The 20,806-nt window shown below is 32.7% G+C and overlaps 2 protein-coding genes and 1 pseudogene across 3 annotated transcripts in view; 2 read left to right on the top strand and 1 right to left on the bottom strand.

Annotated features, from left to right (window-relative positions):
• LOC136777402 (putative fatty acyl-CoA reductase CG5065) overlaps window positions 1–20,806 on the top strand; it is a 243,313-nt gene that overhangs the window by 25,166 nt on the left and 197,341 nt on the right. The window lies entirely within an intron of this gene.
• LOC136777303 (uncharacterized) lies at window positions 7,466–8,477 on the bottom strand (annotated as a pseudogene).
• On the top strand, window positions 13,596–14,835 carry LOC136777302 (asparagine-rich protein-like). Its single transcript, XM_066733469.1, has 4 exons — window positions 13,596–13,809; window positions 13,864–14,334; window positions 14,629–14,729; window positions 14,794–14,835. The coding sequence occupies exons 1-4, from the start codon at window positions 13,596–13,598 to the stop codon at window positions 14,833–14,835; spliced, it is 828 nt and encodes a 275-aa protein (XP_066589566.1).

Here is a 20,806-nt window from a genome sequence, read left to right as displayed (position 1 = left end):
GTTTAAAATATTCAAGAAGTGTCTCCAAAAAATCTTAAGAAATTTAAGAGAATTCTCCAATCAATTCTAAGACATTTTTATAATAGAACAGTTTTTATTTAAGCTTTTAGTTCTTATGGAAAAAATTAATGAAAAAATAATTCTATTTTTTTTTACTTTTTTTGCATTTTACTGGCCATTTTGGCAAGTAAAGTATGTATGTAAAAAATTACCGTTAAACATCAGGAAATTTGTACGCTGATGGCTGATCAAATATACATATATGTATACGTTTATGCCTGAATAAAAATTGCAAACTTCGAAAATGACAAATGTTTTTATATTTTTTTGCAAAAAAAAACTCTACTCTATTTAATTTGGTGGTTGATATTTATGGATTTTGAGCCCGAAGACTGATTCAGCACACCTAAAAACATAAAGAATCACACCTTAGACCCAGTTACTACTTTGTTAAATATCTGAAATTCAGCGATAAAAGCATAGTCTAAAATTGAACATTATAATGTAAAAATATCAGTGTTCTACTCGGAAATTTGTGCTTTTGATGTGAAATGGCCCAATAGATTAATCAAACTTGTTAAAAACTTATTAGTTAATTAACCTCTATTAAATAAATACCATATTTTTTTGTAAAAAAAATAATTTTCATCGTTTTTTAAAATTGTTATTTATATGAGTCGTAATATTTTCATGAAAAATATATTTTTCAAATAACGGTAGAGCAATTAAACCCATAAATTCATCACTCTAAAATAAATTTCATCTAAATTATTTTGATTTATTATTTATGGATATGTAGTTTTTAGAAGGAATAGCCAAAAACTTAAGATCCTCGCTATAGTTCAACTTGTTTAAAAAATTATGTGAACAACTGTATCAAATGATATATTACAGCAGTGTTTTGAAAAATCTCTGAGGAACTCTAAGAACATGCAACAAAATATATAGGTTTATGCTTTCCAATGCAAGGTGATACATAACTCGTAATTGTCATGAAACTTAAATTTTTTGTGAATTGCAATTTTATTATACGGAAGATCATATAAATATCTTTCATAAATATTCCTTACATCACTAGTCTATTTTGAGTTACTTTATTGGACATTTATAAGCAGACATTCTGTAGCAAAGTCTTACGATTCTAGGATTTGACATTTTTAAAAATTCAGACTACCTTTTCTGACTCTATTAAAATATTAATTGATGAATCAACTTCTCGCTAATCCTAGCAAACAATCAAGAAGGCAATTTCACTGTCTTATTTGAAATGTTGCTCTTATGAGTGTCGAATAGATCGTAAAACTATTTTATGGGTAATTCATCTTCTTAATGAATGGCAATGATAATAAAGTTTTGAAAAGTCGAGCTAATCTGGACGGCTTCTCATCGGCTATATTGGATCGTGTAGTTATGAAATGGTCTAATATTGACAATACACGACGTTTGCTGATTAATACGATATGGCTACACAATACATGTGAAAATATCTTCTCAAGCAGAATCCAGATGATACAACCTATCAACCGGTCAAGACAACTCGGCTACAGTAAATCGTTCCTTCTTTATTTACGGCAATAAAAGTAGTCGGTAATTCACCAGTTATGATGCAACTGCAGCGCCAGGTGGAGAGTTCAGGGAAATTATTATATAAAGTTGTAAAACCTGTCGTTCCGCAATAATAGCATATATATACATATATATATAATGCATCTGGTTAACTCGTGCCAAACATAATCTCATATATATATATATATTTATATAACGAATGATTTTAAGAATAAACTTATTAATAACAATTAATTTATCAATTATACGAATATTAGTTAAAATTAATCGAAAAGTATAAGAACCAGTAAAATCAAGAATCATTTGGCACTGAGTAAATTTGCAACAGTAAATAGTAAAAGTTGATTTAACGAATCATAATTCAGAAAATTTTGAACATTTGATACTAAATTAACTTTCAACCGGATACATCTATATTTCCGATTACAATTTTTTCCATTTTTCAATATATTTTCTCAATTCCGTTGTCTTTATATAGCTATTAAATTATCGATTGTAGAATTAATTTTTTATTTTATTAGCGGTCTAGATTGCTACTTGAGATGTTTAAACATTAATTCTTTTTTTTTTTCATTATTTGGTACAGGTTCAGATTATTCAATATGACGTGGACGCGAACGACCTATAAGTCTAGTTGGAAGGTGCCAAAAAAGAAAGTCCGGCTTAAGGTTTCGTAATCTTATACTCCTTTCAGAAAGATGAAAAATAAATATCATATCTCAGATATTAAGAATGTTACCTTTTTAGTTTAAAATTTGTTGAGGATTACATATTTTTACTTCAAAAGGTTTTACATTAAATCTCGGGTAGGTCAATCGGTGTCTATAATGACCAAAGAGAAAAAGTAATCGGGTACATGTACTTACCCAAAAGAAATGTAAATCATTGAGATTCATTTTTAATGGTGTCTATTTCAAATACACTAGGATATTTATAAATTAGTTCAGTGGAGAGTCTATTCGCTCTGTTCATTTAAACAATAATATAATAAAGTGAGAATGTGTAACTGTATACGTAAACGAAAAATTTCCACCAAAAATTATAAAATTTACCGATAGGTAGCGTTAGTAATATTCACAAGCACTGTTACACACTCACTTTATTATATTAGTGTTTGAATGCACAGAGCGAATACGCTAAGTACAACCGTCGTGCCACTTTTCATAATAGTGTTCCAAGACCTCGACCAAGACATTGTTTAATGCCCTCGCTCGTCACATTGGCTTAAATGTTTTCGATAACTTCAAATTGAGTTTCTTTGAGGTCAGACTCAATGTGAGGAAACAGAAAGAAATTGGAAGGGTCCAGATCTGGGTGCAACTTCTTTTTGTTTCCTTGTAACAGGCCTGACTTGCAAGTAACCTATTATTGAACCGTTAGAAACACCCAAGCAGCAAATAAAAGAGCAATGAAAAGTATTTCCAGTGGTAATATCCAGCACCATGATGGAAAATATCAGAAAAGTTGGGCGCAATGTGTGGACTTGCAAAGGGATTAAATTGACAGCTTCTATGTATATTTGGAATTAACATCAACGTTAACAAATTTTAGAATCAGTCACATTACTATAAGGAAATATCATGTAATTCTATTTAAAGCCTTGAATCAAAGAATATTTCATTACTAATAACTTTTACGTAGTCTTAAATAAAATCTCATTAAAAGAATTTTCTTTGAAATACCATTCTATTCTATTTATTGTTAGAAGAACATTTCTCTTCTAACAATACATTTAATTCTGATAATATAGTTTCTTTAATTATGCAAAATTATTCCACTGTAGACTTTTGTAATTGAATGATTCTTATATAATTATTTTTTAACTAACTGTATTTATAATTATTAATTTTCTTCATTTTTTTTGCTTTTGGAATTATTCCACAAACAACAATCTTCGCCTGTAAAAAGAACGGCAAGTACATAAGTCGTATCTAGCATGATTAATATATAGTAATATAAAATATTTTAATTAAAAAAAATAGTGAAATCCAAATGTTAGGCAAGACTAAATTTTTGTTACCATGATGAAAGTTAAAATTTGGAAAAAGGAAAATAGTAACACAAAAATTATACTTGCCGGGCCCGTAATATTCATGTGTAAGTCGCTATCTTGCAATTTAAGCGTTGCTTCTCATAAGTTAAAAATGTGGCTATTTTATACGATTGCATACAACGGGCTACCGGCAAGTATAATTTTTGTGTTAATATTTTCCTTTTTTCAAATTTTAACTTTCATCATGGTAACAAAAATTTATACTTGCCTAGCATTTTGATTTCACTATTTTTTTTTAATTAAAATATTTTATATTACTACATTAATTATGCTAGATACGACTTATGTACTTGCCGTTCTTTCTTTACAAGCGAAGCTTGTTTTTTGTGGGATAAATACGACTATTTTTGGTATATCCAATTTTTCATTTGCTTATTCAATTAAATCTAAAAATAGTCATATTTATATCATGTTTGGAGACATTTCCATCGCTAAATGTACGTATAATTAACTAATAATAATTACTAAACAGTTAACCACACATTTTACGCAAGGTCAACCATTTCTTAGGTGAATGCCCAGGTTTGTTTGCATCTCGCTTGTTTTTCTCGTTTAACACTCGACGTTCAGTGCATGCCTATTAACCTTTAACACTAAACGTACCAAGCGGGGTCAAATGACCCTTTTTAAATGTAAACACACGTGTATAAAAAATCCTCGGTACGTTTAGTGTTAAAAGGCATATTTTCTTAAAATTATATAAAGAGCATTCTGGGTGTTTATCACCAAGAGATATTTCAATTTCTAAGTTGGTATAGGTATGGTATAGAATATTGTTTTGTTAAAATATTAAACAATTAAATTAATTATGATTACTTTTAGAAAAATATATAAATTCATATATCGGGAGGGGGGGGTGTAGTAAATTATCTACGACATTTTTAATTCAGCACAATTTATTAGTATACATTAATTTTACTCCGTATTAAGGGAATGCATAGCGCGTCGAGAAAGTACTTTCCAAATTATCTTCTACAATTTTAAAAATTTGAATATATATTCATAGGGACCAAATTGGCTTCTATTAATTGCTTAATTAAGGTAAAAGCTTATGTTTTTGATTAAAAAAAGAATTTTTTTTAAATCGGATATTAATAATAATATTTTATTTCCCATCAATAATTTCGAAAAAGGGAGCCTTTACGACGCTGCGCCAAACTTCAACGAGTAATTTAAGACCAACAAGAAGCAAATATTCCCATAAATGTAGAAGATTTTTTGGAAATACTATTGTAGCGCAACAATGGCAAATTTGCACATTTTTCTTTGTTGCGCTACAATAGTATTTCCAAAAAAAATTCTACATTTATGGTAATATTTGCTTCTTGTTGGTTTTAAATTACTCGTTGAAGTTTGGCGCAGCGTCGTAAAGGCTCCCTTTTTCGAAATTATTGATGGGAAATAAAATATTATTATTAATATCCGATTTAACAATTTTTTTTAATCCAAAAAATAAGCCTTTACGTTAATTAAGCGGATCAATACGAGCCAATTTAGTCCCTATGAATATATTCAAATTTTTAAAATTATAGAAGATAATTTGGAAGTACTTTCTCGACGTGCAATGCATCCTCTTAAGCACCTATACGAAGCTTTAATGGTAATACAGATAATACGCATACATGATTTAAATTGTTAGATGCTTACCCTATTGAGCACAATCGGACCCAATGAGTTGCCTTTCCCAATCTTAGTCAATTAGAGGCTCGCCTAGTTAAATAATTTTTATTATTAATTACTCTTAAACACGAAGGGTGATAAAAACAAAATTTCTTGTAAATTTGGTCCTGAAATCCCTTCCTCTTTCCAAATTTTCGCAATCGGCCACCTCAATTTAAGGTAATAGTCCCTGTTTGTAACCATATAAAATTTCAACAAGGAGAGAAGTCTGAGAAATATTTTAAAGAGTTTTTTAAACTAAACGGTTGTATACATGCTGTAAGGATTAGTTATTTCTATATCAAATTAGTGTTTTTTTATATTATTAGGAGCTTTATTTGTCAAAAATATTGTCTAATTATGGTAGATATGCATATGTACATATTAGTAACCGAAAGATTTAATTTTTACCCTATTAGTGACCATTATCGGTTCCAGATAGTGATCCATACATTAAATGGGAGGTACCATTTTATGACCACCAAATTCAATGTTGTTAAGAACTTACAGTCGAATTTTTAAAACTGCGTGTTCTTTATATAATATAAACCGTTTCTGGTAGAAAATATTACATCGTATAAAATTGTTATGCTAATTTAACGTCTATTCATAGCATACAATTTTAATAACAATGAATCGTCCACTCTGGTTTTACCACAGTTATAAAGTATTTGCAATCTTATAAAGATTTAATTATAGAAATTTGTTTACAAGACTAAAGCATTATTTAAATTTTTTTTAATTTTTAGTACATTTTCTGTCATTTTTTCTTAATATTTTCATTTCTTTATTGATCTTTCTTTCCGTTCTCTTTCTGGTCTCTCTCTTCTTCATATCTGCTTCTTATGTTCTCTCCTCTGCCTCCCTCTTCTTCTTTTCTCCTCTGACTCTCTTTTCTTGTGCTCTATTAATTTTTTCGTTTTTCAACTGCTTCCAATCGTAATTTTTTTCTATTTTCAATTGCAATTCAACGTTGATTTTTCTCTTCTTCCTTTTTTTGGTGAAACTCTAGCCATTTAGTTCAGGTGGCGACAGAAGGTACTTTCAATTTTGCAGTTCGCTTTTTAGTCGTCGAAGTTTTAATTTGAGGCCAGGACATTGCCTTTTTGAAGGCATTTGGAATGCCAGCTGGAATGTCTAAGCCATTGTGTCGATTATTATCAGTAGTAGGCTGGGATTCTAATTACATGTTGTTATTTGTATTATTTTCATTATTCAGATGTTCACTATTAGCCTCACCATTTTCACTATGTAACTCAATTTGTAAATCTTCAGCGGCCTGCTGGGGGATGCTTGTCAGCTTTGGTATGAGCTCGGCAATTGGCTCATATGGAGATATAGTGATTCAATTGCATGCTGCAGAACTTTACTTGTAGATTGCTTTCCAATCATTTTTATAATATTAAAAATTTTTGCCGTTTCTTGTACATTTTGATATATAGATTGTTCAATGGCATCATCAAAAGTCATATCGGAGCTTTAAGATTCTAATTTTGAAGAAATATTGATACTGTTTGGATTTGGAATTTGATCAGAATCATTCGAAACAATTATTTCTTGAGTTTGAATATCAGGATTGAGTTTTGCGATCTGGGCATCATTGGATAAGCCTCCTTTAAATGTGAAAAAGAGAAATATTTGAACAATATACCTTAAAAGAACCTAAATTCTAAAATTAATAATATTGTAGTTGGCAAGGAAAAAACAGGCAATAAAAATTCTAGTTTATCATAAGTTTAGTCAAAATATAAAACAACAAAAATTTCCTCTAAAGCAATTGATTACGTATATAACAGTGAGGAAAAAGTACTAGGAATCCTTAAATATTTTAGGAAATAAGTGTTTAAGATATAAAAATAAATAATAATTATATTTGTAGTATTTTTCAAACACATACTCATCGGTGTATTTAAGCATTCCTATACTTCTTTCTCATCTTGTAAACTTAAACAAATATGAAAATTTGAAAATTAAAACATTTAATTACTTGAAGGTTGATCAATCTTTTACTAGAAAACAAGAGTCCTAAATTTTAAAATTTGCCATCAAAAGTTTCCGTATAGTTCGCTTTTTTAAACGTTTTTAACAAGTTACTGCTAAGCTGTTTTTCTACAAATTCTAAATGGTTTTTAATATCCGTACTATTTGATGTACTCGGTTGTATAATAATAGCAGTATTATTGCCTTTCAGTAATAATAATGATTATATTGCGGCGCATCAGCTGAAAATGGATACAGACCAGTTTTCCTAAACCCGTTTGTCATTATTCTTAGAAGGTCTACTGAATCGACAGCCATTTTAAGAAGCGAACCAAAATCTTCTCAGCGCAAGATTCTTTGGTTCGTTGCTCGCTATTCATTTACGCTTTTTTTTCCAACTGAGTTTTAAAGTCCGAAATAAAGCAACGTTTAATGGTTCAATTAGGTGCGCAGTATTAGGGTACAATGCAATTAATTCAATTTGGTGTTTTGTACAAAACTCGTCAGTAGGTAGCGTCATATGCGAGGAATGACCATCAACATACAAAATAACGGACCGTTCGATATTATGTTCTGTCAACCAAGGTTCATACACATTGCTAATATATTCAAAAAATGTTTCGGCAATCATTCACCCATTTTCTAATTTTCCAATGCTCCAGTTTGAAGGAACGCTCTGGAAGACCCTGTAAGGAATCCTTTCATATAGGAATATTATTAGTGGAGGTGCCAACGCACCTTGAACATTCAGCATAAAAAACACGGTTAAGCATTCTTTTTCGTCATTCTGCGTAAAATTATCTACTGCATTATCACCCTTTTTAGTTAAGACTCGTTCTCCTTTCGAGCTGAGATAAAATGCAGATTCGTCACAATTAAATATTCTAGAGCCATCGATATCCACTAATTCTTTTGAACTTAAATGCTGCTTCACTTCATCGAACCAATGTCACAAAGAATTTTCCGCGATAACAGCTCGGCTTTTTGACAAATTTTGGGCAACCCGTATTGAAATTTCTGGATGCCTTCGAAGAAAAGCTTTACACCAATGTCGCCCTGGTTTTCCATTAGTGAATTGAGTTTTCAGTTTAAGCTCCTTCACAAGATGTGTAACATTGTATATAAGTTGGCTTTTTGTGACGGGGAATCCTTTGTTACTGAGATACATCATCCAATGCACTAAATTTTTCTCGTCTTCAGTAGTCAATACTGTTGGAGGGCCCACTCTGCAGCGAATCGGTCGGTACCCCTTCAACTTTGATATTAAATTCGATTTCGGAATGTTGCTGGTTTTACTTACAGCGATCACAGGTCTTCCTGAGCGTACAGCTGCAAGCGCCGTTTCTAATTCTTCATCTGTATATTTTCTTCGTATTTTTCCCATATCAAAGTCGTTTGGTAAATTTACTTCTGATCTATAATAATTCGATATTATAGCTTAATAGACTACATAAAATAACAGCTATGAGTGATTCTTAGTACACTTCTTTACAGTACTTCGGTCACTAATAACGTCATTAACAATTTATGTATTGGTTAGTAACTATAAATGATGACTAATCGATACACAAAATGGGCATGGCCCTATCACTGATTTAATCTAGGTTAATTACGTTGTTAACCAAATTTATTTTCATTATATTTAAGAAATGTTCAAGATTAAACAAAATTAACAATGCTCATCATTAAAAGTAGAAGTATGACAATAATTTTACTAACTTTTCTTTTCAAAACGCGTTCTTATTTTATACTACAGACACAATTTTAAAGCTTATTACTAATACCAACAAAAATAATTGCTTGTACCTATTAGTATTTTTTGTTATATAATATAGCATCACTAACCTTTTCTGAGTTTTTACTTTATGAAATGCTTAATAATTATTCACTAATTTTTTGAATTGTATTTTCTTCTTAATAACCTTTAAAAATTATCTGCTCTGCATACGTGACGCGTTACGTGCAAATGTCATAGCTACTAAGGTGATAGTCGAAGTCTCATTCAACTGTTACTAATCGTAGAAGAACGCGATATACTTCATTGTAACTAATTAAACTAACATAAATGAGTGAAAATGTACATTAATAAATGTTTATAAAAGAGTGAAGAATATGAATAAATTTATTTTATAGAAATTGGTTCACACTGTTATATAAAATTCAAAAGAATACATTAACGGTTACAAGTCGGATCATGGTTAGAAATAGGGACTATCACCTTACCCGAGTCGAAATTTTAACCCTACATTAGTCCTTAAAAATCTTATAAAAACCTCATTTTATCCTATTTTGCTCTACAAATCGTACTTTCCTTCTTCACAGAACTATCTAACTTGTTTCTAAAGCTTACATTATGCTTCAATGCGAATGAAGTAATATTAAATTCTTTTGTAGAATGTTATAGACTTTTATAGACTTTTCATTGAACTTTGAACGTATGATTATTGTAGAACTAAAATCACATTTTATTCTATTTAACCTCTACGAAATAATATTTAAGATTTATAATTGTAGTATTAGAAGGGAAGGCATATTATGACTTGTAGAAGATATTTAAAAGGTCTGCTTATAACTTCTTCAAATTCGTACCCTTAGCCTAGGTTATTCTTATTAATATCATGTACATGCAGGTGGATTGAAAAAGGGTTTATTGCTATGTATATAATTTTTATTCTAACTCATATTGGTATAAAGGAATTCCAATAAACATAATATTATCTATATTCAATAATATACAGACCGTAATTATAGATTCAATAGGAATGATATTATAAGTATTATTTTCCACATGGCATTTATGTAAGAACTTGCTACTATCATAACTAAAATTACGTCCAGATGCGAAAAATACATGATCAGTTATTACATGTTGTATTATAGCATAATGTGTTCCATTGCATTGACATGAAGCAGCACAATTACAATCTACAATTTTAATGAAAGAAGAAATTAATCCTAATTTGAGAGCGTTATTATTATTCTTAAATTGAATAGCGTATGATATAGTATTTAAATTTTTAGGATACATTTGTGATACATATAATTTTTCGTCTTTTAATAATCGAAAGTACTCATAAATTTTATAATTATTGATATGAAGAACGTCGTATATTAAGTAAGCTAAAGTATCTGGTATCGGACGTAAGAACTTGTATGTTCCAACACTGAAACAATTCTCACCAACCTTTTCAATAATTTTAACTTGTGTTTTTCTGCTCAAACAAAAATTACGAATTTTTCCTTCTGTTAAATCATCCATTAATCGTTGCATTTTAATTGAACGGATATGGGATTTGGCAACTTGACAATCAATATGCGTTGTTCCATGTATATTTTTTAATAATTGACCATTTATATTTTCATATTCGTACGTCGTAGAGGTCCACAGCGGTCCGAATCTGCGCACACAATCTGCTAAATGAAGTACTTGGTGGATGTTGATGGAGCAATATCGCAATCCATATAAGCCTTGAAAATCTTTTACAAATTTATGTAAAAAGTCTTCAGCTACATCAATCAAAACTTGGAGCTACCTCTTGATAGCTCAATATTGCAGTAGCCATTATTAAAAGTTTATAATTATTAAAATAAACTTGACGCGTAAAATACCCTCAAGTATAGGAAGAGAATAATAGAATGCCCATACTTTTAATTCTGATGCTTTCCAATGAACAAGATCTTCGGTTGATCGAGCCATCCGGTGTATAAATTTTGGCGGTTTAATCGATAATAGCCGTCTGTTAATACTATCTCGAACATGGTACAAAGAAAATGGTTCCATACGAAATTCTACGTCAAATAAGAATAAAAGTATTCTCTTTACTACTCCCCCATCAATAGAATGCATTCTGTCAATTGCTGTTCCTTTAATAAAATCTGGCATATAAATTGCTAGAGTGGAAGAGCCCTTAACTCCCATTATTGTAGTACAGTTTTCGTTAGCTTCTTCAGCCCAATTCAAACAGTTTTGCAAAGTTCTAATTTGTATATTATCAGCATATGGATAAACATGAACCGAGCCTCTAAGTGTTTTAATATTTTCACCTTTAATGCAACATGTTGGGCAACCATATGCTCCATTAAATTGTACAAAGTTTAAAAATTCACTTTTAGCTGGAGTGTCTGCTGTACCAGTTAAAATTAAGCCTTTTACGGTAATTGTTACATTTTCATCAATAGAGATACTTATTCCTTCAGCAATTTTAGAAATTTCGTTTTTAAATTTTAACATGAATAAATTAGGATTGGGTTTTTTATTACCAAACCATAATCCCATTAGTAATGTGTTCTGTTTCAATTTTCTTATTTGAAAAGGTAATTCATTTATCGTTAAGAAAAAAGGCCAAATGCTAATCTGCGAAGACTTAAATACCGGAACTCCATCTGCATACCAGCTAAAGGAAATATTGTAAGGATTCTTGAGGAAACCATTATTCATCCAATTCTGATAAACTGATCCGTCGTAAACATCACTAATTGTATTATCTGCTTTTTGCCTTCGAAAACGGTGTTGTAAAAAATTAAAAAAGTCTTTTCGCTTAAATATTTCATTTAATTGTGTAATTAAAGGCATTGTTATGAAAAAAGAATTTTTCTTTTCTTGACATGAGGGACATATGTCATTTTTATTTGACATCTGACGATTACAGTTTTTACAATAGTAATGCTTTTCAATATTTTCATTAGTGAAGGCAAAATACTTTGAAAATTTATATAGACTATTCAGTTTTAAACCTCTATCAGGGCAATGTAAATTAATAGCTTCGATTACATCCTTTACACAAGTTAATGTTAAATTATGTTTAACCATTAATGTTAAAATAATTAACATGCTTTGACCAACAGTTAAGGGTGCACCATGAAATAAGTATTCATCAGCATTACTATTTTCATCAATTTCTTCATAAACATCGTCATCAAGCAATATACCTTCTTCACCCTCATTGTCATTATCTTCAACAGTCTCGCTTTCATTATTTTCAGCAATCTCGCTTTCATTTTCTTCAACAATTTCGCTTTCATTTTCTTCAACCATTTCGGTTTCATAGTCTTCACCTATTTCGCTTTCAAAATCTGCATAATTCTGAACATATTGCCTGCAACATTTGAAATAAAAAGAGACCTTTTCAATTATCAGTTGTTTTTTTTCTTCAAAATATAGATTTTTTATATTTAAAAGAAATTTTATTTTTTCAATAACAACAATTAATATATTTTAAAAATGTTATAAATTGTCTAAAAATTTAATAATCGAAACTCGGGCATATAAGTAAAATAATTATTCACACTTTTTACTTTTGCTGTGTTAAGTAATTTTAACTTTTCGGGCTAAACTTACGGTAACTGTAAATTAACATCCAATGTTACACTTTCATCAACATTTCTCTCATCAGTTTGTGTGGTTAATGTATTTCGTAGTCTATAGTATAAACCTGATCTGGAAAGTTCATTTAAAGGCTTCTTAGACATATTTAGCAAACAAGCTATTAAACCACTATATATTTTAATAAAACAGTTCGTTTATTTAAAAATTAATTGGAACACCTTAATATCAGTAACACCTAGCAACTGTTCTGGTTTAGCCAATCAGATTGAAGTATTCAAATTTCACAGACTAGTGCTGATTGGCGGAGACCTATGATACTTCCTTCTTGCCCAAAGCGCCATGATTTCCGACTGTAACGGTTAACCATCCATTTGCCTACCGCATGGGTTACGCTACAATTTTGCAATGTTCATTAAAAGTGCAACTATTTTGTTAATGTTAATAGTTTATTATCGTTGCTACGATTTAATATATTTCAGTGATTTGTGTAAGTGAAAAGAATCAATTAGTTTCTTTGTAATGAGCAGGAAAAACAAATTATTCGCCTTAATATGGTGGGTAGACAGTTCATACAAGGACATAGTGAGTTTAAACGTTTTTCCAAAAAATAGACGTCATATTAATGAAACTGCTACTCTTAAATGGAAAAATTTCCAAACTGGAGAAAATTTAAAAGCCACAGCAAAAATTATTCAAATATCAGGTAAATTTAATAATTACAATACATACACATAAACAATATTTTTGCATTCTGAAGAAAATTTTATTTTCAACATTAATAGAAAACAGGGATGAATTAGAAAATTTAATCCTTGATGAATCTGGAAACTTGCAACATCCTTCAACAAAATTATTCTCTTCTAGTATAATTAATGAAAAAAAAGGAATGATGAAAGAATTAAGATACAGAAAAACATAAAATCATTTCAAAATAGGAAAATAAATAACACAATAATGTCTACGAAACCTTTGTTCTCAGAATAAATAAATTTTCTACAAAAATCACATGAGATGACCAATAAAGGGCAATTTAACTATGAAAATCTTCCATCAGCTAATATTAGCACCAGATCTTATGAAAATGCTACTTCATTAACTCATACGCAAAAGTTAAATAAAGATTATGATGTAGCTACTAAGAAGGCAACAAATAAGCAACTAATTGATAACCAGAATATCAATAATGTCAATGCTGAGGTTGACCATTTCATAGAACCTACAATAGGTAATAAATTAAGTCAACACTCTATTATAATAAATCATGTACATGATCCCATAGATTGTCATATTTTTATTAATAATAAAGGACTTCATAATATAACAAGTAATATTGGGAATACCGAAAAAGAGAATTCTCTATCAGCATCTATCGTGACAGATACTTTCTCTGAACGCTCCACTTTAAATAATAATATGTTTAACGAGGAGTTAATTGGTTTTGGCTCTTTGAATAAAGAAAATTTCTCAAGCTCTGCGACAAATAATAACTTTCCTGAAAATGATTACCCTTTAAGAGATAATTTTCAGTATTATGCACAAAATGATGCATCAATAAGTACCAAGTGCAATTATCAGAATAATAATTACACAAGAAATGCAAATTGTGCTCATTATAAAAAATGTCAAAATCATATTGACGTTGAAAATACTGAGTCAAATGGCAGTGAAATATCTGTAAAATCCTTAGTCTGCGATGAAAACAATATGGATAATTTTATTAAGCAGCTTGGAAAATCATTACCATATAATGGTGAGCCTCCATTATATAATTTTACTATAAGGAAATTAAATTTCCTTTGTTAAAACAAAGACAATCTAAATGGCATGGAGTATGGATACAATTGATTTTGGTGTATGTGTAGGTAAACTGATCAATTTTCCGTATAGTTTTTCTGGTATTAAACATCAAAAAAGTCCTTGGAAAATTTTTAAATGTACAATCCTTACAAAGATAAAGTTTTTTTGATATCCATGCTCTAAAGTTATTTAATTGTCATATACTATATTTGTTTTATTCTCATTATTTACACATTTACTATTTCAGTTACAAAAAGAGACATTGGTTTTCAACAAATGCTATTGGCTGCAATGAGATACTCGTATAACTTGGCAAATAACGAAGAATTGAATGTTGCAAATGTTGAGGTAAGAATAAAATACTAATATCAAAAGATTTATTGTAATAAAACTGCTAGTTACGTTTTTTTAGATTTCAGAACAATATTTTAAACCAGGACCAAGTATGGTATAATTACTTAATAATTATCTAGCAAATTTGGAAATTTTAAATATTTCTCATTACTGTTGTGGTTCAATCGCTGATTCACGACAAACTCGAAATTCTTTTGTATAATAAAGTTTATTGACGTTTGATTTACAATGTTTCTTCTTTATACAAATTGATAACCAGAGCTATGAGCTAGATAATTATAGTTTTAAGAGACAAAGGATTGCCTGGATAAGTTTAAGAAATAAGAGGACTGAAGGTCCTAGGAGACTCGACTGGTTCCTTCTAGCTTTTGACTCGAACTGATTTTTGGGGCTGCACGTTTGGGGCTCCTACCCTCAAAGTGCAGCGTCAAACATCACCTTATATGGTAACATTTGCGGGTCCCAATGGTCAAATGCGTCATTGTTCTAGAACATTCGACTGCCGTCGAAGTGCATTTTGCCACGTGTCGGGACTTAGCCTTGGCGACTGTGTGAACGAGCTGCGTCTGGCGCTTCGTATTACATTTAGGAATTTGTCGCTTTTAGGAGTATCTCTCCTTTACAATGAGGCTATTGATATTTTAATATAATCATGATAGATTTAGAGTTATTAATTATATCTTTAAATGATAATAATATTAATAATATTAATTATATAGTGCTTATAATAGCAATGAGTTATGTATGTTTATTCTATGTACATAACACCCCTCCCCCCCTGGAAAAAGAGGGTAGGTGGTTAATAATCGGGTTCGTATTGAATGTTTGCCGCTTGCTCAGGTGTGACGATAATCATGTGCGTCGGGACAACGTTGTCTGTTGCTGGGGCGGCGACGTCATCTGTTACGATGGCATTGGATGCCAATGCCTGTATTGACCTGAGTCTTGGCTTAGGTTTTGGTCTTCTGTGAAGATATCGCCAGATTATGTAGATGGTTAATCCTATGATGATTAGCGTTGTAGTAGAATATGAGATGGCCATATGTTGATAGGTGTGGTGTTGTCCTAGGTTTTCGTTTTGTACATCCTTTTTCAGCTGTTTTAGCTGGATGCTGAGCGTGTTGAGGTCGTTGACCTTGTTCAAGATGTTATGCAGCCTGGGAATTTTGGTTGTGTTGATTGCTGCTACGTAGTTTTCAGGATCTATGGCTCTCAAAGAGAAATTATAGTGCGGGATATAGTTCTTATGTTTGTTGGGCTTGGAGGTTTGTACGGGTTCCAAAACAAAATCAGTAGCTGTTAGGATACAATTTTTATATAAATTAATTACTCCGGAGCCCATTAATTCTATATTATAAGTAGGTTTTTGTTTGCAGATTACTTCTACAATTTCTAATCGCGGTGTGGAGTATATCCACGAAGCTTGGTTTTTCATGGGAATTAGCATCGGTTGCACTAAATGTATAAGTTTATGCTCGCACGTATTTATATCTATGTATTTTAAGTATAATGCAATTTCGCATGGATTAATTGTCTTTATTTTGTTGGATGGTTTATCCGTTGGACAGAAATAATTATCTTTTATCGTGTAACATTTTCGTAGTTCGTCTTCGGTATATTCTGTGTATCGCTCAGCGATGCTATCTATCGCTATGTAATCTTTTCTTAAATCTATTATGGAGTGTAATGTTGTAGAATTCTGAATAGGGATTGGGATTGGATATATTTGTAAAAGATCGAATTCTTTGGGTGTTATTAGAGGTATATGGAGTACTACAATTAGTTTGTTTGTTTTGGTATAAATTGTGGGTTGCATTAGTTTGGAAATTAAATGGATGTTTAGTGTTTCTAATGGAAAAGGGAATTGCGTGCCAGGAGGGATGTGAGGAATCGCATCTTTAAGGTATTCGATAATTTTTGTGTATCGAATAATGTTCGGGTTTATTATTCCTTGGCTCGCCATTATCACGAAATTTAATAAGTGATCTGTGTCTATCATTAATTCTTCGGATGTAAGATTAATGTTATATAGAGCTTCTCGCTCGTCCGCTTGGGCTTCTAGATCACGTGCTGCTTTCATCAGCATTTTTTCGTTCGCATCTATTTTTTGTATCGTGTTATTATAGGTTTCTATGGTTTGGTCGATAATTTGTATTTGTTTTAGGAGTGCTAATCTGTTGGTTTCTACTGTTTGATCTAAATTTTGTAGATGTTTATTTATTTCTTCTTCGTCGTTACTGTCCATTATTCCGAATAAAATTTTTCCGATTGACCCTACTCCGTTTGCTAGTCCTCGTCTGTTTCTTTCTTGATGTAGCGTTACTTCATCTATTTCGTCTAGGATTTTTTCGGTTGTCTCTAATTTGTAGACGGTATCAATGACGGAGTGTTTACAGATTTTTTTTTTTTTTTTTTTTTATTTATTGAGCTTATCTTATTAGTTATAATGAAAGTATTTAGGAATTGATTTCGATATATTTTTTTTTTTTTTATAAAAACTATTAGTATAGTTAGATAGTTCTAGTGGTAGTGATATATAGTAATTGGTAGTTGTAAGATAGTATTATAGTAGGAAGTAGATTAGGTTGATGGGGAAAGGTGCGAAGAGAGAATGGTATGTGTGGGTGGTCGAGTCGGTAACTACACGTGATAAGGCTTTAGCCTATTGACGTGGGTTACGATTTTCTTTTTACCCACTGCTAACTCATAATTTAGCTCGCTTAGTTTTGCGGTTATGGTATAGGGACCGTCGTATAGGGGTTCCAGTTTTTTTGGTCTTCCAGCGCGAATCATTTCTCGCTTTAACAATACTTGGTCTCCTACTTCGTAATTTGATTCTTGAGTATTGTGATCATAATAGATCTTCGATTTTTCCTTTTCCCGTATTAATTGGTCCTTCATGACGTTACCTGTTGAGCGAATTCTTTCGCGAAGCTCGTTATAATAATCTTCAAATGTATACGTAGGTTGCGGCGGATATTTGAGCGTGGTCGGTAATTCAACCTCGCGTCCGAATAGCAGTGAAAAAGGCGTTCGGCCTGTAGCTGTGTGTGGCGTAGTGTTATAGGTGAACATGGCGTAGGGTAACCATTCGTCCCAGTTATCTAAATCTTCGTTGACAAAGTTTTTTAAGTACGACGCCAATGTTCGGTGCGACCTTTCTAGCGCACCATTCGACTGTGGGTGGTATGCCGTGGTCTGTATTTTGTCAATTTTTAATAGCTTACAGACGTCCTTAAAGAGGTTACTTAGAAAGTTAGTGCCCTGGTCAGTTAAAACCTTTTGGGGTAGCCCGTAAGAAAAAATGATCCTTTCAACGAATAGTCGTGCCACAGTAGAGGCTGACTGGTCTTGAATTGGTAGGGCTGTGCTGTACCTTGTGAAAAGGTCTTGGAAGGTTAAGGCATACTTATTTCCTTGTTTGGTCGCAGGGTATGGTCCTATTATATCTAGGGCGACCTTTTCGAAGGGTTCTACTGGCGTGTCTGTTATCTGCATTGGTGCACGTTTCACGTTGCCTGTTTTATTGCGCTGGCACTTGTCACATTTTTTTATGTATTCTTCAATGTCTTTTTTCATATTTGGCCAAACGTGTCTAATTTTAATTCTTTGCAGAGTTCTATTTACGCCTTCATGTCCTCCGAAGGGAGTATCGTGATACTCGTAAAGGATTTGGTTTATCATTGCGGGAGTATAGGTTGATGACTTCTCATCAGCTGTTTTCTCCTCGGCGTCGGAGTTAGCTGAGGTTGCATCTTCGTCTGAGTCGGTTGGCCTTGGGGCGGCTTGCCGTGCTCTTGAGCGCGTGGTCACGTATATACGACTTAGCGCATCTGCGTTTGTATTCTGAGTACCTGGTTTGTATCTAATTTCGTAATCGTACTCGGCTAGCTTTAATCTCCAACGCATCAATCTGGAGCCTGGGTTTTCTACATTGAAAAGCCAAGTAAGTGGTTGGTGATCGGTGATGATGGTAAATCTAGTACCATATAAGTAAGGTCGAAAATTTTGTACAGCCCAAACTATAGCTGCTAATTCTTTTTCCGTGGTGCTGTAGTTTACTTCGGCCTTGTTAAGCGTTCTGCTGGCGTAAGCAACGGGGAGGTCTTTGCCTACCTCGCCTTGCGATAACACGGCTCCTATTGCTTTATTGGAGGCGTCCGTGGTCAGAATGAAAGGAAGATGAAAGTCTGGATACTGTAAAAGTGGTGCAGTAGTCAATCTTTCCTTTAGATTTTCAAATGATGATTGTTCTAGGGAGGTCCAGTTGAACTTCACTCCTTTCTTTAATAGGTTCGTCATGGGTTTCGACAGGTCAGCAAAATGGTCAATGAACCTTCGGTAATAGCCTGCTAGGCCTAAAAAGGATTGTACGTCCTTTACGCTCTTGGGTGCTGGAAAATTTTTTACAGCTTCTATTTTAGTTGGGTCTGGAGAGATGCCTTTGTCCGTAATTATATGACCCAGGTAGCAAGTTTCCTTGCGAAGGAAACGGCATTTTTCCGGTTGCAGCTTTAGAGTATTTTCACGCAATCGAATGAACACTTGTTTTAGTCTTTTATTGTGCTCTATTAGAGTAGGGGCGTGAATTACTATGTCGTCAAGGTAAACGAAACATTGGATCCCTTGGAGTCCGGATAATACGGTGTTCATTAAACGTTGAAACGTAGCTGGCGCGTTTTTCAATCCAAAGGGCATGCGGTTGTACTCGTAGTGCCCTAGGGGTGTGGAGAAGGCTGTTTTTTCCTTGTCTTCTTCAGCCATGCCTATCTGGTGAAATCCAGAGGCTAGGTCAAGGGTGGTGAAATATTTCGAGTGGCCTAGTTGGTCCAATATTTCGGTGATGTTTGGCAATGGATAGGCATCACCTATAGTAGCTTCGTTTAGCTTGCGAAAATCTACGACGATGCGCATTTTTATATTTCCTTGTGCATCGGGTTTCTTGGGTACCACGAGCAGTGGCGCGTTCCACTGGCTTCGGCTCGGCCGTACTATTCCGTCAGCTTCTAGCTGAGAAATTTGTTTATCAATTTCCTGTTTATGCTTTTCAGGTAACCTATAGGGTTTCTTGAAGATAGGCTTGGTATTTTCTACCAAGGTAATAGTGTGTTTTACCGCTTCAGTGGTGAGGAGTTTGTCACCTTCTAAGTGAAATATATCATTGTATTCCTCACAGATTTCTGTTAGAGTGCGCAATTCTTCCCGGTTTAAATGATTTAGTTCTAATTGAGACTTTAGCCGGGCGAGTCGATCGCTGGCGCAATTATTTACAGCGTATACTGTTATGGGTACAGAAGGGTCGTTGCCCTGAGTCGGTGGACTCGGAATATCTTCTAACACAACTGTAGGCAAGGGTATCTCTAGTTCTTTCTCCGTGATGTTCAAGATGCTGACGCAGCAGGTAGAGTTGGTTGGCCTAGTGGCACAGTTACCTATATACACTCCAGGTAGTATTTGGTGTCCGTTTACAATGCCGTCTTGTTTACTATCTGTTAACGCGGCTACTAATGTTTGGGATCTCGGTTTTAGTGATACCGTGCGTGATACTACTTGTTTCATTGGCCAGGTGTGTCCCAGCATCGTCAAGGACACGTCCTTTTCATAATGGAAACTGTTTCTTTTCCAGAAATCCATACCGATTAGTCCGTCGGCTATTAGCGAAAAGGTGTCTGGTACTATTTGAAATTTATGGGCTATAGTGTATTTTCCGACTTTTACGTGTAGGTAAACTGATCCAAGCGTCTTTACAGGTGTTCCACTTATTCCTGTTAGCGTAATCGGGGTTTTGTCAGCTATCGTTTCCTTGCGCAGGACTTTTATTTTAATTATGGAGACATCGGCTCCAGTATCGAAGAGTAAGGTTGCTGGTCGTATGAATTCAGCGGCTTGTACTTCGATCAGATTTTTTATGGGAGTACATAATACCATATTAGCGGTTAAATTTCCTACAGGTGTTGGTCGATTCAGGTTTTCGTTAATTGGTTGCTCTGAATTATTTGCATTCTGCTGAGCTTCTCTTTCTCGCTTTGCTTTTAATGTGCGGCACTCTTGGACGGTGTGTCCTGGTTTTT

The sequence above is a fragment of the Prorops nasuta genome, unplaced genomic scaffold, assembly GCF_024137725.1.
Source record: "Prorops nasuta isolate Cenicafe-Biocafe unplaced genomic scaffold, Cenicafe_Pnas_1.2 PNAS00011, whole genome shotgun sequence".
In the NCBI taxonomy this organism is placed as follows: domain Eukaryota; kingdom Metazoa; phylum Arthropoda; class Insecta; order Hymenoptera; family Bethylidae; genus Prorops; species Prorops nasuta.
This window is presented reverse-complemented; position numbering and strand designations above follow the sequence as displayed.

Excerpts from the sequence above, each read along its gene's own strand:
- LOC136777302 (XM_066733469.1), top strand. The coding sequence starts at position 13,596 with ATGACCAATAAAGGGCAATTTAACTATGAAAATCTTCCATCAGCTAAT. Across the intron at positions 14,335-14,628 it reads AAAATCATTACCATATAATG|TTACAAAAAGAGACATTGGT; the intron begins GTGAGCCTCCAT and ends TTACTATTTCAG. Across the intron at positions 14,730-14,793 it reads TGAATGTTGCAAATGTTGAG|ATTTCAGAACAATATTTTAA; the intron begins GTAAGAATAAAA and ends ACGTTTTTTTAG.